This window comes from Trachemys scripta, chromosome 1 (assembly GCF_013100865.1).
Source record: "Trachemys scripta elegans isolate TJP31775 chromosome 1, CAS_Tse_1.0, whole genome shotgun sequence".
Taxonomy (NCBI): domain Eukaryota; kingdom Metazoa; phylum Chordata; order Testudines; family Emydidae; genus Trachemys; species Trachemys scripta.
In genome coordinates, this window is record NC_048298.1 from 229,232,222 (window position 1) to 229,257,257 (window position 25,036).

Genomic DNA, 25,036 nt, shown 5'->3' on the forward strand with positions numbered 1-25,036 from the left:
AACCACAAACAATGATTCATTTATTTGCATTAAAAAGAGAGAGGGGTTAGATGCCTACTATTAACTGAACTGCTTACACTGTATTTTTAAAATTTCAATCAAAATAGTTTAAATTAGGCGTTCCCTTGCAGGGTGTACAAACCAACCACCACAGCACTGTACCAGAAAGTGCAAATGACTGGACACTGACCAGTCTAGAGTAAATGTCCAAGATGAACAAAATGCAAAAATGATGGAATATAAATTAGAGTTTTAAGATAATGTTTTGTTTAAATAATCAAATGTTTTATTTGCAACAGAGCTGAGGAATTTTTATTTTATTACTGACAGAATCACTTCACAGTGGATGAATAAATTCTGTTGAATAAGATCTACATGCTTCATTTTAGATAGTTACCTGCATAGAGTGCTGACTTCCTTCTGACTGGACTGTCACACCGAGTTTGCCATACATCTACTGTACGCTTGTGTGAAGTCAGCAATGGCTCTTCTGAGGCACAGTATGGCCTACTGATAGGAGAGGTGTTCAGCTCCTGAATGTGTGTGGTTACAGAGGATGCAGTAAGAGTCTGCTTGTGATGCCTGTTTATGAGTGATAAAGACAAGAAACAAGCAAGTGAATAACTTTCAAGAGTATAAATGCATTTGTAAGGAACCACTTTTCAAACGTTAAGTTTAAATACATGCAGCACTTAAATACTGATTTCAAATGCTCTGCAAGGCTACAAATGATTCACATTATTTTACTACGGTCTTGATTTCATAAATAGGTTAAAAAATGTTAGTTTTACTTTCAAAGGTTCATGTAAAAAACCCTGATACACATGTAAATAGTCTATCCTTTACTGAGGCCAGGCTATTCTATTATAGCTGCTTTGAATTCCCAAGGGTGGAGGGAGGAGAGTGAGCCATCCTATAAATAATAAGTGATATAAACGTCTCTACTAATGTTAACAACAACAACATGCCCTGAAATAAGCACTTTACATATTTTTTTTCTACTGACCTGCTGGCCGTTCCTTCCATGCATCTTAAATCATTCTGCACATCCTCTATAACAATAAATCATGAACTTTTGCTTGTATTCAAATAATTTTTTTAAGGCAGGAGATGGTTTTCATTAATTGTTGAAATCCTTTTTTAAGATGTAATTTTTTTGGTTTTGTATTTGTAGTACACAAATGAAGTGGGCATCAGTTGAAATAATTTCCTCCTTTTTATTTATTTAGTGCTCTTGTAAGGTATCCAATTGATATACCTGGAGACCTAAGATCTCTGAATTTCTATAAAATGGAAACTGCGTAATCAGCAGCGGTGAAAACTTCCCCCAGTCCCCTAAGAATCTGCCTCCATCCTCCATGACCTAAAGGACATCTCTAGGGACATTCATTCTTCATGCACATTCACTCTTTGTCCAATTAGACTTTCAATGAGCTTGTTAATTGGTGCTGAATGTAGTGGTATTGGGGGGGGGGAACTGAACTGAGACCATAAGGATCCATATGGAATGAATGTACAAACGTGTTCTGTGGGATCAAACTGAAGGGACAAACTGTTTTTTTCCAAGCATGTACTGTCTGCAGGAGGCAGAAGAATACTCACACTATCTGAACTGGTTCGTGTTACTGCTGCCACCTTGGCTCACACACCATTTTGTTCCAATTCCCAGCAATACATTTTTATCATCTTTTTCTTCCAGACTTGTTTTTTTTTTTTTCATAAAGATTCTTACAATAGTATTAATTAAAGATTTTTCAACCTTTCTTTGCAAAAGGAAAACATCTTAAGGAGAATGTCAGATGTGAAAAATGCAAAATGAAGACAAGACAAGAAATGTAACAGGTAGCTTGCATAACCTATAGAGCACTCTGAGGCATAAAGACAGTTTGAGGACATACTTATTTTCACAATCTTTTTCTCCATTATACCAGTTCATCATCAGGCATTCAGTATGAAAGGTTTGCACTTTCTCAAGATCGCTTTCCCCCTGTTCAATTTCTCTTTTTAAAAGGTATACATCTTCACTCTGCCAAAATAAAAATCAAATGTGTTACTATAATTACACTTAAAACAAGCTTCATTTCTTAACAGAAACAATCCAATAAATAAGTTTGGGTGTAGAAAAAGGGAATGACATTTTGGATGATTTTGATTTTTTCCTCAAAGAGTTTCCCTCATTTCTAAAACAGAGTTTGCTTTGGTCGCTCACCAAACATAGACTGACTATCAGCATAAAATTAAGAGGGAGGAAAATGATGATGGCAGTAATTTCATGTTCCCACAGAGAAATATCCTTTAGCAAAGGAGAAGCAAGCGGATGGCAAAAAATAGCACTAAAGTGTATTTGGCAAGACAATGTAAGCTATGTAATTTTCTTAAGAAGAAGACTGCAATTACCTAACAACCAGTTATCTCTTTGAAAAATTTTACATACACCAAAAAAAAAAAAAAAACCCACATGGATAGCCCTGTTGCTCCAAGTTTTTAGTTACACACCTTTTGCTTCCTTTGTCCGTGTTTAGTGGTGGTATTATATTACAGCTAAGCTCCAGTAACTGACGTGGTTTCCCTTTTACTGTTACACATTAAAGATACATTTTTTTATTTTTCAAACAATTACAGCAGCATATCAATCAAATAGGCATGATTCTGATCTCATGCCAGTGTTACACCCACTACTGAGAGTAAGGACTAGCAGTATAAATAAGGCTTTTAACTTAAATTAAGAGATTGTATCAGAATTAAACATGTCAGGAAAACCATATACAGCACTCACAAGATAACAAAAAGAGGTACAGGGAAAAGTAGAAAACCTGTACTTCATTGACCCCGTTCATACACACCCTGGCACTTTTCACCCTCATCTAAACATCAGGTTCATGTTTGATAATATTTTTAGATGCCCCAAATACCCTAATATATTAAGGGCCTAATTCCACAATGTGTTGTGCCTGTTGTAGTAATCTCACCTGTGCAGATTGAGTGAAAACTGGATGTAAAAACATTACTAGTGCAGAATGGTAGTATTTTACACCAACTTTGCACAGGGGTAAGTAACTACAACAGGTACAAAGCAGTGGAGAATATACCCTAAATGATTACTGGAGAAAAGTGCCGATATCGTCACATGCCCATCATTTACTGATGGCAATAGTACATTGTTCCATTTCTTCAGAAACATTTTGCATCAGCTCTATTGACAGCCTTTTTTTTAAAAAATGGTTGTATTATGTATATATTCTCTTAACCAGTCATTAGTATTATTAGACAGTCCTTAATATTGATTATTGTTTATATTTAACTAATGTTCATGGGGGGAAAAGCACTCATACTGATCTTAAGGTGCCTTTGATTTAATTAAATATACAGTAATATAAAAGATAAAACCAGCAATTTTCCTCAACTTTAAGACAAGAAAATAAGTAAATAACCAACAAGAGATTAACATGAAACCAAACTAATACCCACCACACCCAAAATACCATCTTTATCATGTCCCTGCTTCTCCAAAACTTGGGATAAAGAGGTGCACCTCTAAGCATGACTGGAAGATGAACAGATTTGGGCTCTTTTGGACCAGGAATGGGATAGAGAGTAAATTCTAAAGATGGCTCTAATATTTGCCCCACTAGTGCAAGAGCACAGAATGCGAATGATACAAGCTTCATCCTTCCAACCTTTCCAACACATTCTGGATTCACATAATCCACATCAGCTGAACTATAAGGGCATCTAGTACATCCTATGGAATATTTTGAATTGCATTATTTCTAGTCTTGCTTTTCTGAATTACTGTCTGTGATGTCCAAAATTTCATTCTACTCTCTTGTTCCTAATTATGCTAGTTCTTATTCCACTTTTCCTTGTGTTTGGGGAACTAATTAATTGGTTGTATGCTTTAAGTCAAAACAAGAATATTAAAAAAAAAACATGATTATTTCTGAAAGTCCATGAAGAAATTTACTACTGGGGATTTTTAGATTGAGCTTATTAGTTACACTTGGTAGGTCTGTGGTGTTTTTGTAAATTTAGTGCTTATGGATATGGTTTTATTCCCTCCTGTACCCTCTCCCCCCAGCGGCAACTGTATGTCAAAATGTTAGGCATGAAACTCTCTTTAGCTATATATGCTCATATTAATTAACAGGACATTTATTGTTGAAGTAAAAAATTATAGATCAATTTCAGTTCAGGTGTAAGCATAACTCCATTTGAGACACCAGGAATCACACCTACTTTTTCCAGGGCAGAATTTGACCTCCATATGTTTTTCAACTAACAATAACCATATACATATATATTAAATGATATTTGTGATTTAGGTTTGTTATGGCCTAATAAAATTCTATCACTGAGCAATGGCAGGCCTGGTGCTTTAAGATCACTTTAGCCTGACTGTGATTAAGTGATTAGTCTCTTTCCTAAGTCACATACTTATCAAATTGCATATATGTAAGCTCTGTTGCGCCTTAACATGCCATGAAGATTCATACTCTCATATTTAGTTTGAAATACTCACCACAATAGGCTCTGGAGCTTCAGGATCCGTCACATAAATATTATAGTAATGAAACCGCCCCCCTGTTTCAGTTGACAGTTCATGCAAAAATTTATTGGCCTCCGTATCATCACAGTTGAAAGATATGGTATGAATAGGAACTTTATGACGAAGTAGGATTTGGGCCAGAATTGTTTTTGGTGTCTGTAAAAATAAAAAATATATAATAAATAGTGTTAAATATGCTGCAGATAAACAACTATTTAACAAACACTGTACAGAATTTCATTAGCCATGGGGCTGCTTGTAGGAACAATCCCTGCTGCTTAAGGCACAAAGAAAAAGAAAAATATTTGCACTTTTTCCTAAAGATCCAAGAGGATTCTGGTTTATAACACTACCTGAATCACTGATTTATCATGTGAGCTTGAACAATTCACTTCAGGTATCATTCAACTCAGTTTTTAATCTAAGTAATATTCAGACTTTGCTGAATGCCAGATGTTGCAACTGAGCTGAATTTTCCTCGGTAAATGAATTATTTTAAAAATGCCCTTATCAGCATATTGGCCAGTTTTCACCATGTACTATAACTTAAATTTTCAATTTTGTCTCTTTTATAGCACTTGTAGGTGAACAAGAGGTGCTTTCCTTTCGGTTTTTGTTTGCTACATTATATCTTCTCAAAACTCAAGCCATTTTGTGTTAAAATAACACAACTTCATCTGCTATAAACATATTGGCACAAATATTGATCTCACTTCCACCTTATATTAACCAAGAGTCTGAAGTTATTCCAGAACTATACCTAGTGAAATGAGAATCTGACCCAATGTGATCAATAAGAGATGTTTTACATTAAACAAACAGCAGTTTATGATAGCATAGATACTTGAAAAAAATCTAAGATAAATTTAAGTCAACAGCTAATTTTCTGCCTACAATATTTACTACAACATCAATTCTCCAGAGATGGATTAGCCCTTATGTGCTTCGAGCAAATGGATGGGAGAGGATCTACATGGCTACTTTGTAGGTGTTATTTGGGGGTGGGAGGAAGTATTGTAGCTGAAGGGCCATCTCTTTATCTACTTACTAGTCATTTCCACTTTCTGGTTCTCATGCAGTGCACAAGACTGCAATGTTTCAGTTGTAACACTGCAGGGGAATCTTTAAATCCAAATATATTGTTGGATTTTCAATTTTTCTGCATTTTTTTAATTCATGAGAATTTTTCTCTTAATATTACCTTATATACAAATTTTACTATTTAATCTTAGATTTTAAGATATCCCTTCAGCCTTTTAGCCAACCACTAGCTGGTTAAAAAAGCTTCCTATAGAATTAAATTAAGTGCCATACATCAGATAAAACAGGGTTGCTGTAAGAGAGTTCAGGATATAAACCCATAACCCCCACTACCACTAGTTTAGAGATAGAATTCATCAACTTTGCAACAGACAGCCACACAAGATTGAGCCTGCTGGATATTTTATTCATTCCTATAGCTGTGCTTTGGCATCCTACCACCACATCATCACACTACCCCATCTCTGTTTTCTTGTTTCACAAATACCTGGTTAGGTCTCCCATCAGTCAGAAGATAAATGGCTTGAGTGTCACTATCAGCAAGTGCAATCTGAAGTGCTTTGAGTGTATTTGTAGAACTTCCAACCTAAAAACCCAAATGAGAGAGAAAGAGAGAGCGGTATACACAAAATACTGTTACACTGCTAAAAATAGACCATCAGCTCTTTTCTAGCAATTACAGGAGCTAATTCATGATAAAGCAGTGACATGGTGTAAATTACATGTTGAGTGTCAGCTGGTCAGAAAATTGATCGAAGTGGTAAAGTAGTAAAATTTGCACTAATTCAGTATTCAATGGCTGTGCAAACAAGTATAACTTAAATATCAAGGGGCTGGAAGAGAGGATTACTCACCATGTGCAGTAACTGAGGTTCTTCAAAATGGGTGTCCCTATGGGTGCTCCACTTTAGTTGAATCTGTATCCCTATGCCTGTGATCGAAGACTTTCAGTAGCAATGCCCGTTTGGGCCGCACATGCTCTCTCCCAGTCTTGCGCCACGCCTGGCAACTACATTGCGCTGTGCAACCAAACCGCCCTCAGTTCCTTCTCCACCACAGAGTGCATCTATGCATCCGAAGAAGTGGGCTGTAGTCCACGAAAGCTTATGCTCTAATAAATTTGTTAGTCTCTAAGGTGCCACAAGTACTCCTGTTCTTCTTTTTGCAGATACAGACTAACACGGCTGCTACTCTGAAACCTCTCTGAACTCTGAAGTAGAAGGGAGGAGGGTGAGTAGTGGAGCACCCAAAAGGACACCCATCTTGAAGAACCTCAGTTACTGCACATGGTGAGTAACCCTCTTTTCTTCGAGTGCTATCCCTGTGGATGCTCCACTTTAGTGACTATACAGCAGTGTCTCTTGGTGGAAGAAAGGGGCTTTTCAAATGGGGATAAGACAGAGTCCTAACAGAGCATTCGAAGTCAACTTGTTCAATTGGGTAGTGCTCCATGAACGTGTGGGCTGATGCCCTAGTGGCTGCTTTACAGAGTCCATGATGGGTACATTGTTTATGAAGGCTATCGAATTGGAGAGCGATCTGGTGGAGTGTGCCATTGCCTGGGGGTAGGTGGCTTGCAGATCATGTTGGCCGTAGCAAAGGTGAATGCACCCGGAAATCCATTTTGAGAGCCTCTGCTTGGATATGGCAGATCCTTCAATCTTTCCATAACAGAAAGGAATAGCTTTGGTAACTTTCTGAAGGGTTTTGTCCTTTCAAGATAGAATGCTAATGCATGTCTAACATCTAGAGTATGGACCATTGCCTCGTTTGTTCTCATGAGGTTTAGGGAAGAATGATGGACGGTAGACAGGTTGCTTCACGTGGAATGAGGAAAGCATTTTAGGTGGAAATTTAGGATGTGGTCTTAAAGTAACCTTGTCTTTGAAAAAGACTGTATATGGGGGGTATGCCATGAGAGCCCCTAGTTCTCCTACTCGTCAGGCAGATGTGATGGCGATGAGAAAAGCCACCTTCATCGATAGGTGCACAAGTGAACATGTCACCAAGGGTTCAAACGGGGGACCAGTAAGACAGCGTAGTACTAGATTAAGTTCCCAGGTGGGGCGAGGGCTTATATTTCAGGATAGAGGTTCTGAATTCTCCTGAGGAATCATTTAGTGATAGGATGGATGCAGATTGAGTACCCATCAACTTTGTGATGGAAAGCCGTGATGGCTGCAAGGTGTACTCTAAGTGAGCTCGAGGATAGACCCAATTTCTTTAGCTCCAGTATGTAATCTAGTACCAATGGTAAGGGGGAGGTGGTAACCATGGTTTGCTCATTCTGGCACCATATGTGGAATCTCTTCCATTTGTGCAAGTAGAGTATAACGTGTAGTCTACCTTCTGCTGTTTAATAATATGTCCCTTACATCTTCCGAACAGGTCATTTCATTGTCCTGAAACCGTGAAAGAGCCATGCCTTCAGGTGGAGGATCTCCAAGTTTGGGTAGGTCCTGCATCCTGAGACAGGAGATATGAAAAAGGGCAAAGAGTGAGTGGTGGGCATACCGCCATCTTCAACTGGTAAGGGAACCAAGTTTGTCTGGGCCACATGGGAGCTATCAGGATGACTCTGGATTGTTCCGTCTTTATCTTGTATATCACCCTGGATAGGGGGAGCTAAGGGAAAACACGTAGAGCAGTGGCACATCCTATTTGATGAGGAAAACACTGCCCAGAGATCAGGGTCCCAATCCTGTTCTTGAGCAAAATTGTGGACACTTGGCATTCTGGGCTGTAACAAAAAGGTCTATAGTCAGAAAACGCCAGCATCTGAATATATTCTGTAGGACCGTGGTGTTTATTTCCCACTCGTGGTCCCGAGAGAATTTTCTGCTTAGTGTATCTACTGTGGTGTTCTGACATCCTAGTTGATAAGTAGCTGATATCTTGATGTTGTGACAGATGCATCGGTTCCATAATCTCTGTGTTTCGGTGAATTTGCTCCCCCTTGATGGTTTATATAAAACATGTAAGCAATGTTGTCCGTCAGTACCTTTATGGTCTTGTTCCTGATCAGAGGTAAAAAGCGTGAGCATGCATTGCAGACTGCTTGTAGTTCCTGTAGGTTGATGTGTAATGTGTACTCCAAGGGGGAATACCAGCCCAGGATTGTGTGGTTGTGCAAGTGTGCTACTCAAACTAACAGAGAAGCGTCATTGACTGAGGAGGCTGTGTGAAGTGAACTCATTGTGGGGTTGAGTCCACCAGTGTAGAGTTTTTGACTGAGAGTGACATCGTAAGACACTTGTTCAGGCTGTGTCTGTGCAGAATGTATACCGTCCTGAGCCAGCACTGATGACAATGCATATGTAGCCTGACACGCCTTACAACAAATGTGGTTGCTGCCATATGATCTAATAATTGCAGGCAAGTCCTGGCTGATATCTGTAGGCTGTTTTGTGTTGTGGCAATCAGATTAACTTGGGTGACAAATCTGTGTAGTGGTAATGAGGCTTTGGGCTCCAGTGCATCAAGGTGGGTCCCAATGAATGCTAGTTTTTGTTCAAGTGCCAACATTGATTTTTGCATGTTTATTTGTAGTTCTAGTTGTGAGAAGAGAGCCAGTTTCAAAGGTGTGTTCTCAGGAGGAGACTTTGAGTAGACAGTCGTCCAAGAAGAGGAATACCACCTTGCTTGCAGAGGTGGACCGCCACCAATGCGAGAACCTTGGAGAACACTCAGGGAAATGTAAAGACGCCAAAAGGCAGTACTTTGTACTGATAGTGATCTTGTCCCAGAACAAATCCGAGGAATCTCCTGTGTGATGGGTGTATGGTGATATGAAAATACACATCTTAGAGGTCAAGGGCCGAGAACCAGTACTCCTGTTACAGTGCTGGGATTAGCATTGCTAGCATGACCATCCTGAACCACTGAACCTTCACAAACTTGTTGCGTTTCCTTAGGTCGAGAACGGGCCTTCATCCCCCCATCTTTTTCCTGGTTAAGAAGTAATGGGAATAAAAGCCCTTCCCTTTATATTGTGTTGGTACTGATTCTATTTCCTGTTGTAGAAGGTGCTCATGAGAAGGGTCCCTGATGAGGGACAGGGAGGGAGAGCGATGAGGAGGGAAGGAGGTAAACTGAATTGAGTAACCAGTGTTGATAATTTCTAATACCCAATTTCTCCGAGGTGATAGTCTGTCATACTGGGTGGAATGGGGTCAGCCAGCCTGTGAAAGGATGGACAGTTATTGATGGTTTCAGCACTTGGAAATGGGAGAGGCATCTCAGACCCTTGATCAAACACTCAAAATTGCAGTTTTGAGGAGGGTTGTTGGGATGTTGATGGCTGAGATGGGAGTGGTCTACATCTATGTAGGCCTCTGTCCACATTTTTATGGATCATATTGTTTCTGTGGTTGGACGTATGGTGCAGGCCCTGTTCATTGTGCTGAGTGGTATTTCCCTGGCTTCCTTCTTTGTGCAGATGTGCAAATGCTTGAAGACCAAAGAGTTGTCCTAGAATTTTTTAGGGTATGGAGGGATTCATCAGTCTTGGCTGCAAACAATTTCAAGCCCTCAAAGGGAAGATCAACAGTAGATTGTACTTCTTTCAGAAAACCAGAGAGGTGGAGACAAGAAGCCTGTTGCACAACTCTGGCTGTAGCAATGGATTGTGCCGCGGTGTCTGACGCACCCAACGAAGCTTGAAAGGCTATCCATGAAAGAAGGTGACCCTCCAAGATGACTGCTTTGAATTGTTATTTTTTGTCATCAAGGATGCAATCAATAAACTCAGACATTTTAGAATAATTTGTGTGATTGTATTTGGCTATTAGTGCATCGTAATTGGCGATTCTGAATTGCAGAGTTGCTGACGAACAGGCCTTGCGCCCAAAGAGGTCTAAATACTTCCAGTCTTAATCATACGGGGTGGCTCTGGAGTGGTGTTGTCTGCGTCATTCATTCATGGCCTCTACCATCAAGGAATTCGGTAGGGCATGTGAAAACAAAAAATCCAGATCATTAGAGGGAACTTAGTAATTCTTCTCCACTCTCTCACAAGTGGGCGGTATCATTGGGTGGTATGCCAGATGGTTTTGGCTGGATCCATGAGTGCCTCATTTATGGGGAGTGCAATCTTCAATGAGGCTGATGTTTGCAAAGTGTCCAACAGCTTGTGTTGAGATGCTGCAACTTCTTCCAAGGGTATCCTGAGCGAGTCAGCAATCCTTTTAAATAGCTCCTAGAATGGTTTAAAATCATCAGCTGTTGTGGGTAGTGGAGGCATGATGGCTTTGTCCAAAGAAGATGAAGACATATTGATTGGTGGGGTGACTTCTTTTGAAACGGATCTTTTAATTGCCCACGGCTGGGCAGATGTTACCGGTATCAGTGAGAATTCGGAAACCAATATGCTTATGCACAGTAATTTATTTGGAGAAGAATTACACAAGCAGTTAAGATTACACAGTACACATCTTTTCCTATAAGCCTCAGCTCCCCAAGCATAAATCCTCAGTAACTATGTTAGCTCTACACAGTATCCTGATTGTCAAACAAAGCAGGTATATCTACCAATTCTAGATGGAGACGTCTTCTCTTCTCTTCTTTTCCCTCTCAGGAACTTGGTATGTCAAACATCCCCCAAAGCAGGGCATAGGTCACCCTGAGCCCTTCTGGTTCTAGAAACCCACAAAGGTCCCTCGAAGCAGAGTCTAGGTTACTCTGAGGACTTCTGTCTCATAGTCTTGAACCTCTTCAGAGGTTAATTGGGGAACTAATCTAACTAATTTACTTTGCTTAGCATTTATACCTTTTGGTCTCAAAGAAGTCACATGTCCCAGAAATAAGCCTTGTGGATGTTTATTACTGGTATACGCTAATTAATATTTTGGAAGGGAATGCAAAGCAGACACTGACACAGCCCAAAGCTCAATCATCATTTACCCTCTCACCCAGCATGTCCCTGCAGCCCGTCACTTCCCGCGGCTCCCATTGGCCAGGAACGGCGAACCGCAACCACTGGGAGCTGTGGGGGGGGCCGTGCCTGCGGACACTCAACGTTAACAAAATGTCTCGCGGCCCACAATCAGATTACCCTGACGGGCCGCATGTGGCCCACAGGTCACAGGTTACCCACCACTGTTCTACATCCAGGGTTTTGTAACAGCAAGTGGGCCCATCAACTCCTCACGGGGATATCTAGCTGGAAATTCTGGATTTTTCTTGTTACCTGATATCAGTCAGCTTCTGTTATTTCCAGTCGATGAGAAGTTATGACTACTCCTAATCATAATTAACTAATTGCCTTTGTGTTATGTATGTCAAGTATATGTAGAGCTTTTGGGAGAAGTATACACAGCCACTAATATTAGGGGCATGTCAATCCTAAATACACCATGTTTAAATTGTTCATCTTTTGGTTCTTTTGGTTAATGGTATGTGTTTTTGACCTAATTTGAAATAAACAAAATATGCTCTAGTACATCATGGAAAAACAGATTTGCTTGGTAATCCAAGTGATATGAAGAAAACACCTGAAGTTGTCCCATCTAGTTTTCCATCATTTCAAGAACTCTGAAGCAGTTACTGTATTCAACACATCACTGATATTTTTATCTATTAGTTCTAGCAAATTTGACATATCTTGTATACAATACTGTTATCATTTCAGATAATATAAGTGTGCCACTTGTAAGGGAATTTTCCAGGAACTGTTACTGTTTTACAGTCCTGTCTCCTTTTGAACACCCCCTGAAGGGGATCCAAGTGCATTACATGATATCAAAGAATTTGTTTTGATTAATATTCCTAGTGATTTGCTGTTCTCTAACTTTCTTCTTAAAGCCACCTTCTAATCTCAGACTTATACACATGCTCTTTTAAATATACTGAAGGTCAGCAACAGATGTCAGGCGTGGCAGTAGTTTGAAAAGCACAGGGAATTGCACAAGAACAAAAAGATCTAGAGCTGAATGCACGATAGGAAATTCATAAAGACAACCACTTAGCCAGCCCTACTGAATAACAAAGAAAATGGATGTTCCTCACTGACTGGCTGAAATTATGCCAAATGGATGTCTTTTCAAGGTATTCCCATTCTTGCATAATATTGTATTGCATACGTGGCTTAAGTAAAGCGGTGATTTATTTGCAGGGAATGGAGGAAGCCCAGAAAATTCAATTTCATACCAATTAAACTATCTGTTCCCTGATTCTAAACATTCAGTAACTCCCTACCCAGAGCTCAGCAATGTTTCCCCCTCCTCTCTATATTCTTCTGTGATTTCTTACCATCTACTAAATATATTACGACATTCTCTTTATATTAGTTCACAGCATCAAAATCCTTATGTGGCTTCTTCACCTTGCCCACCCCTCACTCCCAGGAACTCCACAAATAAATCACTGGACTAGGAGATATACAATGATATTACTAAAGAATTTTAATATCATAAGCCCATGAATTTCCACTAAAATCAAATACAAACTCTAGATAACTACTGTATATGAGTGCCTTCTAGAACTCCTCACGGTCAAACCTTCCACATTACTAGTCAAATTAACTTAATTAACTGAATTATATTATACAAATAGGGGATGTAAGTGTAACTTAGTTCATAGGTGCTTCTTGATATGTTACTCTCTATTTTACCTCCAGTTCTTTTATCCAAAGCCAAGCATCTTGCAAATTCTCTTCATTAACTTCAGCAAGTTTCTCTTGCCAAGCTACCGCTTGAGCATCAAATTTCACAAAGTTAAATCTGCTTTTGTGTCTCAGTTGTTCCTGTAAGAGATAGTCAGTTGCATTTTTCTCAATATTAAAAAAAAACAAAAAAAAGACCAACCCATGTTACGTTTGGAGAGCAACATCCACAAGAGTAGTTTTCATTCATGTATAATTGGTAGTATAATCCCAATAAATAATGACAAGTATTCTTTATATATATATATGTTAGGAGGGAGATAGTAGTATCACCTATTATTAAGTTTGCCTGACATTTCCCATTATAAGATCCTACAGTTGCTTATAATTTTGTCATGAATGACTATGAATAGCCACTTGGCCAGGGAAAGAGAGTGAGAATGACTCTATAGTCTGGTAATGAGGACATTTGCCTAGGATATGGGAGATCCAAGTTCTAATCCCTTTTCTCATCAGGCACAGGGGGGAATTAAAGATGGGTAAAGTAAAGCGACAAGTCAGTCATGGATTCTGTGATTTTACGTGACCTCTGCAACTGCAGTCTCAGGCAGCTGTCAGCCCTGGGCAGCGGGGATCAGGCTGTCAGCAGTAGCGTAGCTAGTGGGGTGCAGGGGAAGCAGCCGCTTCCCCTTAGCACATTTTCCAAAAGCGGAGCCCATGCTCCGCTCTGAAGCTTGGTCTGCCCCCCGGCGCTGGGCTCCTGCAGGCAAGGGAGGGCAGCACGACTGGAGGAGCCATGGGGAGGGGGCGGCACAGAGGAGTGAGGGGGGCACAGCATGGCGGCCCGCAACTCCCCCCTCCTGCAGACAACTTTGATGCACTGACCGGGTCCCGGGGCACCCCCGGGGCAGGGAGGATCTCCCCCACCTCCACGCGGCAGCCACACCGGGCGGACCCGCAGCCAGTCACTCCCAGCAGGAGCCTCCGCACCGCCCTCGGCTCACCGGAATAAAACTCCCCCGAGGAGGGGAGAGCGCTTTCCCCCTCCCGCTGCGGCCTGTCAGCGCGACCCGCCCACAGCCAGGCTCCGCCAGCAGCCCCGGGCAGGGCAGCGCCCCCGAGCTGAACGGGCGAGCCGGGCTGCAGCTCGCTCGGACCGCGCCTGGCGGGGCTCGCTGCCTTCTGCCCCCACCCCCCAAGGGGTAGCACCAGCGCTGAGTCTGGGCTGGCGCTGCTCGCGGCGAGCCCCTCCGAGGCAGTGACAGCGGGGTTTGCTGCTCTCTGCTGCTGGCTGGGCCGGACCTAGCGGCCGGGCCCCGGAAAGAAGCAGTGGAAGGGCAGGCAGCGGACTCCCAGGCTCTTCCGGTCCCGGGAGCAGCTCCAGCCCCCTCTGCACAGAGAGCCCCGGGTACCCCAGCCCACGGCACTCCCATCCCCGGTAACCCCTCCCCAAGCTCCATACCCCATTTACCCCTCCCATGTACCCCATACCCCTGCCTTTCCCTCCCCTTCACCTCCCCTCGTACTCCCGTCCTCTGCCACCCTCCCTACATCCTCCACTCCACCTCCCCTCAAGTCAAACCCCCTGTCCCCCTCCCTCCACATCTTCCCCTTCACCTCCCCTCAAGTCAACCCCCCTGTCCCCTGCCACCCTCCCTCTACATCCCTCCCCTCCACCTCCCCTCAACCCCCCTGTCCTTTGCCAGCCTTCCTCTACAGCCATGGGGGGCAGCGCGGCCGGAGGAGCAAGGGGGGGCGCAGCGTGGCCGGAGAAGCCAGCCAAGAGAGGGGCATGGCGTGGCCGGAGGAGCCAGGGGGCATGGCCAGAGGAGGAGCGGGGGGGGCACCTTTTTTATGTTTGCTCCCTCTGCTCTTAGAACCTGGCTATGCCACTGGCTGTCAGTTCCAGGCGGCGGGGCTTCAGCTCCAGCCCCACACTACGAGGCTCAGGCTTCCGTGATTTATTGTTTATTGCCCGCATCCTGCTTGTGACTTACTAAAAATACCTGTGACAAAATCTTAGCCTTAAACATGGGTCTCCCACATTCCAGGTGAATGGCCTAGCTACTGGGCTAAAGATTATAAGGAAGGCAGTGGCACCACAACCACCTTCTTCTTCACCACCAGCTATTTCTTGAATTCTTTGCTTTTGTCAAAATGCCTGAGAGTCCAAAAGAAATTTTACAGGTCTAAATGAAAGGTTTCCTTTCAACATTACCAAAATGTTTATTTCTTTCAGTTCAATCAAAACTATTCAGTGAACTCAAACAAATTCACAAACTGTTCTGGTTAACCCCCAAATGCATTTTTGGTGAATAAATTATTTGTCTAAAAACTATGTCACCCAGCTCTAGTTACAAGCCTTTGGGGGGGAGGGGGAGGAATTACAATTCACACATGCTCAGTAGAGAGTTGCTAGAGCTTAGCTAAAGTCTCCAAAGATTCTATCTGCAGAGGGCATGCTCCAGCCGAGGGCTAAGCAGGACTTTCTCTACAACTGCTGCTCTCTGCTGCTGCTGGCTGAGATTGGTCACCTGAACTGACAGCATTTTTAGGAAAATCAAATGTTTTTGCAAAATGTTTCATTTTTTTTAAATGGCTACTAATTTTAACTGAAAACAATGTGGAGGGGAAAAAAAGCTTCAATCAGCTCTAAGTACTAGTACTGCTACACATATCAGGTTTCTGGAACCCCACCATTTTATCTAACCTGAATGAGCTGAAATATTTTCTCCTTCACAAGTGGAAGTTTGTCCCTCATAGACTGAGATGTATCAATGAGAATATAGACGTGATCTTCAAGCACATTCCCAAAGAGACCTCTGCTCCCTCGCTGGAGCCATTTAACCCTGCAAAAAAAATAAAATAAATAAAGTCACCTGAACATGGTGTGAAAGGCAACATTTCAATAACATTTTGGAGCTAGATAGGCAGCATAAAGCATTATGGTAACATTAAAGCCAATAATCTTCCAGATTGAACTAGCTGTCTCTGTGAGCAACCAAGGTGTTCCTACTGCTCAGTGACTGTACTCCAGACCTAATTCCGGAAAGCACTTACACGTGATAAAATCCATCCCCATTCAGGGAAACACTTAAGGCTCTGATTCAGCAAGAAACTTAAGCACTTAAAACAACTTTAATGTTAGGCTCATGTTTAAATTCCTTACTGAACAGGAGCCTTAACCACATTGTTAATTTTAAATTAACTGGATTCAAGCACAGGCTTAAAGTTAAATGTGTGCTTGAGTGCTTTCCTGAACAGAATTATTTTCTTGATTCAGAGCCCCTAACTGGTTCCACTTTAGGTTCCTCTGATGAGCTCTAACAACCTGCATACATTGCAGTGTGGGATATTAACAAATAGTGCAGTGGCTTTGAGATAAAGATTACTCACCTTTGTACAAGTTAAAAGAGAATGATGCCATAAAAAAATAAAAGAATCATGTCACATTTGCAGCTGACGGACATTTTCTCATGAAGTATTTCACAAAAGCATGTAAAGTACTCTACCAAGGTTTCATGACGAATGGACAAGCCATTCAAAATAGAAAAATCTATGCTGGTGTTCTCGGATTTGAAATATAAAATCCTTGACTCTCAAATCTGTCCTGCTAGGAGCTTTCACTGGCATGTGAATTTCAACCAGAAGAAGACAAAGACAGGATAAACCAAGGAAAAATAACAAAACCCTGGATGTTGATGAAATATATTCAGGCACTGATACCCTTGGTGGGAAGAAACATGAAAAACTATGAAGAGAAATGCTTGAACACAATCGTTTCTGTTACATTGAGAACAATCCCTAACAGACAAATATTATAAGGGCTACGTTATGCCTATTAATTGCACGCCTGAGGTCTGGGTGGGGCAGAGCCACACTGCACCAGCAGATGTTCTTGGAAGGATTATGCTTTAGAGAAGCAAAAGGCCTCTTTGAGCTCCTGGGGAGCTCCACTGCTGAGCCACCCCTAGGATTGAGCACCATGTTCTCTCTATGGCCAGTCACCAGATCTAGTTAGGGTGGAGAGGAGGGTGTGACAATCAGGGTCCAGACACCCCAAGGGGGGTACAAAAGGTCTGAACCCCAAAGAATAAGGAATTGAATCAAACGGTTGTATACAATGTTATTGTGTATGAATATATATCAAGAAAGGTGTTTTATGAAAGCTTGTAGTGTTCTGACATTGACGGTCATTAGGAGAGGTGTTTACAAGTTATGGCTATGGATATAAGTATGTATATATGTTTAGAACATTGTAACTGTTGTACAACCACACCACCATCTCACAACAGAGGGGTGAAGCAATCAGGCAGCAAAAGTGGAATTAATGGGGAAACATCGAAACAACTTGAAATTGAAATGAAAACCTTGGTCTTGGAAAACTAAGAGAGAAAGGAATTTCCTCTACCATGTATCACCATAGTCTGAGAGGAGAAAAAAAATCTGCAAATCCTCAAAAGAGAGGGGGTTTGAAGTGAAGGACCTCCAAAAACTGAGAGCCAGCATCTAGGCAGGGTGCTGTCTATGGAACACTAGATCCCCTCGATGACGGGGCACACTGCAAAACTGTTCAGAGTCAGTAGGTAACTTATACTAGAAAAGGGAATTTAGCTAATATAGAAGTAGAAAGCCTGAGATTGACCTTTATGTTTATTTTCTGTGTGACTTGTATGTGTTTGCTTTTTCTCCCAAATTTGTCTTTGAATCTCTGATTTTTCTATTAAATAAACCTTTTGTTTGGTTCTACTCCAAGCAGGTCTCTGTTGTGCAAACTGCCTGGAGTGTGTGTGTCAAAGTGAACTGATAACAGGTGTCAGTTTTCACACCTTCAGGGATGTCATACCAGAGGGGAAAAGTTCAAGTGTCTGGTGGTTAAGAACTAGGAGAGATGGATTTGGGGAGAGTTGGACTAGACGCGCTGTTGGGGGTACCCTGGCTGCAAGGAGTAACTAGGCTCTGAGTCATAGCCGCATACTATTAAGGCACCCAAGATTACAGGGCAGATGATGGACAGAACCCATTACGAATCTAAGTGATTCCCAAAATGTCCCAGAGGGCCACAGGCTAACCCCCTCTCCACATTTTTTGGGGTGGGTACTACTAACTGGGAGCAATCTGTACACAGGTTTGCTGGCTCCTCAACAAGGAGATACACTTGTGATTCTCAGATGGAAGATGCTATACATGTGCAAACAATTTTGAATTATGACCTATCTTACTTAATATTTATTATTGTAGCATCTGATTTGAACAAGAAACTTTCAGCTCATAGATAAATGGAGTAAATGCCTATCTAGTTTCATTGTAGATTCTAAAAGTACCTTGATACCTTTTACTAAAAGGCAATTTTTCAACTTCTTACATCAATGCTCCTCAGTGATCAATATCAGGCATTCATACACTCCTGGTTGCAGAAAATAGACGATTTTTCCTTCCACTCGAACAGAAGAATGCAAGGTTACAAAACTGTGTTCAATCCATGTATCAGTCTTTCTTAGTAAATGAATACTAAGAGGTCCTACACATAAAGGTCAGACTTAAAAAAAGGTAACTAACTTCTTTATAACTTTTATTGGGTGTTTACTGCCTGCTTCTGTCTGCCATGGCTGTAAATTTAAAACATTTCTGCATTAGAGCACAGATCTGAACAGATTTCATTTGAAACCAAACTAACCTTCTTTCCATTTGTCCAAGAGCATTCTTCATTCTCTCTTCATACTGCCTGTACTTCTCAGTAGAGACATACACATGAACCACAGACCCATCTTTCCAGTAAGTGTGTATAAATTTATCACAGTATTTTGCGTGGATTATTTTCTTATTCGTCTCCTACAGGGGCAAGGAATTATGAATTAAATGTTTTTAAACGTGATCTTTGCAATGTGCTGTAAAAACATTTGGAAAATACACTTAAAAGGCAGGGATCTATGCCTGCTTCAACTGCATAACTGCAGAAGTAGCCACAGATTATAAACCTGCTCAGGACATTGGCTCCTGATACGAAATCAATACAAACTGTTTCCCTGTCCTCCTTGACCTGCTCTTAGAAAGAACAGGAGAAGTATAGCGAAAAGTGCTCTGGTGGAGCTTGGGAAGAGCAAGCAAACCACAGAATAATCCAACCCTTCACACTTTGCTTTAAACCCCAGTAGTATTGGAGCATCTGGGGCCTCTACATCTCCTAGACCATGTGGAATGGAGAAGAAACTGACAAACATTCCTTTGCCCCATTCCACTGAGTCATAAAGATGAGGAAAAACAAGTTGTTGCTGAAACCATCCTCCCATCCTTGGTGGCAGATTCCATGCTGAATGCAGGAGGATAGGCAAAGCTGTCCTTTCAGGGCAAAGAGAGGGTCACTTCCACTCCATTTCACTTATGAACCTCTTCATCCTGTTCCATTAACAAGATTTTATTATAATCCTCCAAATAAGAATGGGGTTACAAACAGACCACATGCTGTACAAAGGGCTCATCTATAAAGTTTCATTGCAAGTCTGAAAAGCAGAAAAGCAGACAGAAGCCGAAAAGGACACAGCATTCAAGGGAATCTTAGCAGTACTTACAGCATCAGTTTGTAAAGATTCATCCTCTGGCTTGGCTTTTATGTCAACCACCCCGTCAGCATGCCGAAAAGTACAATCAGCAAGTGCTTCATACAACGTCAGCTTCTGAGCTTTCAAGCCATTCTTCTGCAACCACTCCTTAGAACTTATATAATCCTCGGGTTTTGGCTCAGGCACTGGAGGATCAGTTTTGGTTGCTGATTTGAAAATATACATATATACAGTTGTACTTAACATAATTCACCAAAGAGTTTCTGTAAGCTATTACAAAAGAAGACTGATATATGGATAACTGGGCCAAAATTTACAAACCTAAGACCAACCTTGGGCTTCTAACTCCATATTTAGATACCTAAATAAATAGTCTGATTTTCAAAAGTGTAGACAAATCATACTGATGCCAATGGGAGCTGCGGGATGCCCAGCACTTTATAAATGAGGCCAACTATTTAATTGCCTAAGTATGGATTTAGGAGGCTAACTTTAGGCAACCATGTTTGAGAATGTTGATCAGAATTCTGAGTAGAATCACTGAATAATTATAGTTATAGAGATCTGACTGCATGCATGAAGTTGCAAGAACAGAGCCTTATCATATGAAAGGAATTGCCTTTTGACTGGCCTTTCATAAACTCTGCTAAATCATGTTTTAAAACAAGTCTGTTTGCATTTTTTTCCTTTGCATATACTTTATGTAAAGGCCACAGCTTAGTGTGTATACATAATGTATTATCTGAAGAGTCACTGGAAAGTAGACAGCCTCTTTTTCATTTCACTAGAACAGAACAGAGTACATTTTAGGATACAAGAGTTTTAAAGAGATCGGGAAGACAAAGAAAGAAATGTAGACAGACAGGACAACTCCAGTTATCTGAATCACTGAGAGACAAAATAGATGGGCTACCCGAGTTCAGCTATTAATCACACTGGAATTTAACATTTTCTTTAATTCAGTCTAGTGTATGATCAGAATATTTTAACATTTTATACAGTGATTATACAGTATATGAAAAAAAATACATTAAAACAACATTAAGGTTGCAAAGTCAAGCACTTATAAATTAGGAAATGTCAGAATTAAAGTTGCCCGTGTAACCTTAATTCAGGCCCTTTGCACATATTTATTATGAAAGTCTTGCCCAACATCATATAGGAAGTATGTGGCAAACCCAGGAATGGAACTCAGCTCTCCGGTACTACTCCAGAGAATGTCCTTTCTCTCCCTGAATCCCTCTATCTCATTCATTGCCAAACCTATGTACTGAATGAAGCAGAAGTTCTGTAGAACAAATAATATGCGATTGTGTAATTATAGATTGTACCATAATGCTTACACACAAGGGAACCAAATTAAGGTTGCACATGAAGCCTTATTTCTGACATTTCTTAATTCTGAATGCTTAATTTTGCAACCTTAATATTTGTAACCTGTATTAATGTAATTTCCTAGTTTTTTTAAACAAGAAAATTGAAAAAATAATGGAATAATACTGACACACACCTCACCCATGGATCATCAGCAGGGTTTGAATGTATGACCTTTAGATCCACTGTACAGATCTCCAATTTGAGCTAAAGTATTAACTGGTAGCAGTAGTAGGCTATTATCTCTAAAAGGTCCAGCCACTAGATGGGGAAGATGACACTTACTTTGCCAGTGGCTTACACACTATTTGTAAGAGAGCAATGAAATGTTGGGAATTAAGAATTCTGGGTTCTATTCCTGGCTCTAGAAGGTAGTGTGAGCCAATGGTTACAAACAGCACAGCCAACCATATAGATATGGCACAACTATGCTTAAAGGCAGAGTGGCTAAGTAGATCAGACTACGGTCTTCCATATTGGAGGCATGGGTTCTCTTCACAGCTCTGCCAGAAGCAATCTTGTGTGACCTCTTAGTTACCCCTTCTGTAGAAAGGGGGGGATCCGAGGTCGGAGGCCTTGTCCAGAAGTAATGACTATGAAGTGCACAGGATTAATACCTGAGTAGTGGAACAGCTGAGATCAGAACTCTTGGTTTACAATCCCGAACACTTTCCCCTAAGTCAAAACATGCTTTTCAGCTGTTTCTTTGCCTAACTATCCTACAGAGCCAAGTAGGGAAGCCTGGGAATGTGTGGTTGCCATGCAGAAGCCCCATCAGGCCTGGAATCATGATCAGGGCAGATAGAATATTCAGAGATTTTAGCAACAAACCTCTACACCTAAAATGTAGGTTGACCTAGCTATGCCACCCAGGGGTGTGAAAAATTCACACTCCTGAAAGACATAGTTAAGCCAACCTACACCCCAGTGTAGGCACCAGTAGGTCGATGGAAGAATGCTTCCATCAACCTCTCAGAAGGGGTGGGTTAACTACAGTGACTGAAACTCGCTTCCACCACTGTAGCAAGTGTCTACACCAGGGGTCGGCAACCTTTCAGAAGTGGTGTGCCGAGTCTTCATTTATTCACTCTAATTTATGGTTTCGCATGCCAGTAATACATTTTAACCTTTTTAGGTCTCTTTCTATAAGTCTATAATATATAACTAAACTATTGTTGTATGTAAAGTAAATAAGATTTCAAAATGTTTAAGAAGCTTCATTTAAAATTGAATTAAAATGCAGAGCCCCCCAGAGCGGTGGCCAGGACCCGGGCAGTGTGAGTGCCACTGAAAATCAGCTCATGTGCCACCTTCGGCATGCGTGCCATAGGTTGCCTACCCCTGGTCTACACAATAGTGCTAGAGCAGCACATCTGTAGCATAGACACGCCCCAAGGCTTTGTCTTTACTGCAGAGTTAATTTGAGTTATACATTCAAGTTAACTCTATTCAAGTTAGCCTAGCTCACCTGAGAATGGCCACACTGCTAACACTCGACTTATACAGAGTGATTTTATGAGCAGCACAGAGTGACTGTGTTCGCAGCTGACACGTTGTGCTAACATGAGCTATAGCCTATACTCCCGATGGGCCAGCCAACTTGAGTTAAACTCACCACTGCTGTGATGCTCCACAGAGATACCCAGGGTGGTGAGGAACCTCACACCCCAAACCACTGCTTAGGTTGAAACAGTCTTGTCTGTGCCTGTTGTGGATCAGCTCCCTGAAACCAACAGCCTTTAGCAACACAAGCACTACCTTCCAGGCCCCACCAGGCCCCACCAGGCCTCGCTCCCTCTGTGCAGGTAGTAATATGCACACACCAACCCCTGAATCCTCTGAGCATTCCCTGCAGTGTCCAGCCCCTGATCCACTGAACACTCATCGGATTACCAGACCCACTGTTCCCAAAGGAACAGTGCACACCACCTGATAAGATTCACCTCAGGATCACCACTTTGCTTAACACTACAGCACTTAAATATATTCATAGTGAAAACATGAATACATTTATTATCAAAGACCAGAGATTCAAGTGATAGTGAGTCGGACTACTGGAAACAAATGGTTACATATAAAGCAAAATCATAACACACTTTCTAGGGACGAAACGTTGACTAACAAGTTACTCTCTTTTCTAAAGAAGCTCTTCTCACACAAAGTTCTCTCCAGCGTTTTTAACCAAGCCTGGTTGAAACCCCCTTTTTTAAATAAAGCCAACTCACTGTTTGCTTACCTTCTCAGTGAAGGGTGCCAGGGTGTCTTGTTTAACCCACCCCTAAACCCTCCATATATAGTGGAACAAACCTTTGAAGTGCACCTCAGGAGAAGGTTCTTCTTCCCCACCACCAAAACCTGCTATTTTTCTCTTCCTCTTAGTTCCCACACTCCTTCATTTTCATTCAATTCAGACTGCAGACCCATTGTGAACAAGACAATACTCAATTTACATGTAAACAGATATATGAAGAAACATCTCGTCAGACAGAAAGCCTGGTTTTCATTTTTGCTAATGACACAGACTAAGAACATGTTTTGAGTATATATATTCAGAACTCCTTACATAGTATCTGCATACATATTTCACAACGATATTGATTACCAGTCTGACATTGGCTTTTATTTGAGACCTCACATGACATTCTTTGGTGAAGTACAGTGTACAGACCAGACTCAGGTGAGTCCTATCCCCACCCCCCCACCCCCCCACACACACACACTGTCCTTTGCCAGTTGACAAACCTGGGTCGCAACCACATTCCAATGAAGAGTTTTAGTGTGTGGATGAGGCCTGAATAAGGAGCAACTCTCGAGTTACAACTCAAGTTAACGCTGCAGTGAAGACAAGGCCTAAGCATATGACAATTTTCAGAGGTTTGTAATGTCAAATGTGGATGAATTTTTGTGGGGCAGCTGAACTGCACAGCTATCCCCTGCCAGGTTTCAAGTCCCTCCCTCAAGCCATAGAGCTGATTGAGCTCCTCAGAAAAATAGCCGGAAAAATTAACATTAGTAAAACTACTTGTTTTCGCTAGTCTTGTTCTCAGAGACAACTGAATAGTTTTTGCTGAAACTTTCCAAAAGGCAGAAAGCAAGCATGGAAAAATTCACCCAAGAATTGTTAAAGTTTAACAAAGTTAAAGCAACTGTAAATAGAAGCTTATAAAGGTAAGTGTATGCAACCGTAACTATAGATGTCATATCTTGGTCTTAAAATGGTCTTAAAAAGAAAAATCATCCCTAAGTTGGCAGTTTATCAAAACTGCCCACAAATGAAACAAATTAATCATGAACACGATATCTTTCTAGAAAGAACTATAAACAATACCTTTGCCAGATATAGGCTGGTCAGACTCTGATAAAATATTCTGAAGTTGTATCAGCGCATTTCTGGCCTCATCCAACTCCTTCCAGATCAGGAAGACATCTTCTCTGACACCAGCTACTGTGGGAGGAATAATGCACAGACTTCAATGCTTTCAGACAAATTCTGCTTTCACCTCTACACCTGCTCAACAATCCTAACGTCAATGGCGTTGCCTGGGTAGGTACCATTTTATTACCCTGTTCATAGGGTCCCTTTGCAGTGGGAACTCCTCTCTTTAAAAGGGGTTCAAGGAATATACATGAGCAGAGAGGCACCAGCAACGAAGCTTCACTTGAGATGTGTTTAGGGTTACCATACGTCCGGATTTTCCTGGACATGTCCGGCTTTTGGGGGTTCAAATCCCCGTCTGGGGGGAAATCCCCAAAAGCCGGGCATGTCCGGGAAAATCGGGAGGGAGGGAGGGCTCGGCCGGGGCCTCTTTGGCCGGGGCTGGTGCGGGGCCGGGCCGGGGTCGCGGGGCCGGGGGCATGGTACCGGGCCGGGGGCGCGGGGCCGGGCCGGGCCGGGGGGCGCGGGGCCGGGAGCCG

General features: G+C 41.7%; 1 protein-coding gene across 2 annotated transcripts in view; it reads right to left on the reverse strand.

Moving 5' to 3' along the window:
* VWA3B (von Willebrand factor A domain containing 3B) overlaps window positions 1–25,036 on the reverse strand; it is a 127,003-nt gene that overhangs the window by 69,971 nt on the left and 31,996 nt on the right. Inside the window, exons 9-17 of one of the 2 annotated variants that reach the window (XM_034757928.1) lie at window positions 24,450–24,563; window positions 19,757–19,953; window positions 18,865–19,019; window positions 15,898–16,036; window positions 13,197–13,328; window positions 6,075–6,173; window positions 4,520–4,702; window positions 1,899–2,026; window positions 398–582 (exon numbers count right to left, since the gene is read on the reverse strand). In XM_034757928.1, coding sequence (XP_034613819.1) covers window positions 398–582; window positions 1,899–2,026; window positions 4,520–4,702; window positions 6,075–6,173; window positions 13,197–13,328; window positions 15,898–16,036; window positions 18,865–19,019; window positions 19,757–19,953; window positions 24,450–24,563 — 1,332 coding nt within the window. Of the gene's footprint in view, window positions 1–397; window positions 583–1,898; window positions 2,027–4,519; window positions 4,703–6,074; window positions 6,174–13,196; window positions 13,329–15,897; window positions 16,037–18,864; window positions 19,020–19,756; window positions 19,954–24,449; window positions 24,567–25,036 lie in introns of both variants that reach the window. The other variant, XM_034757927.1, reaches the window with a different exon arrangement.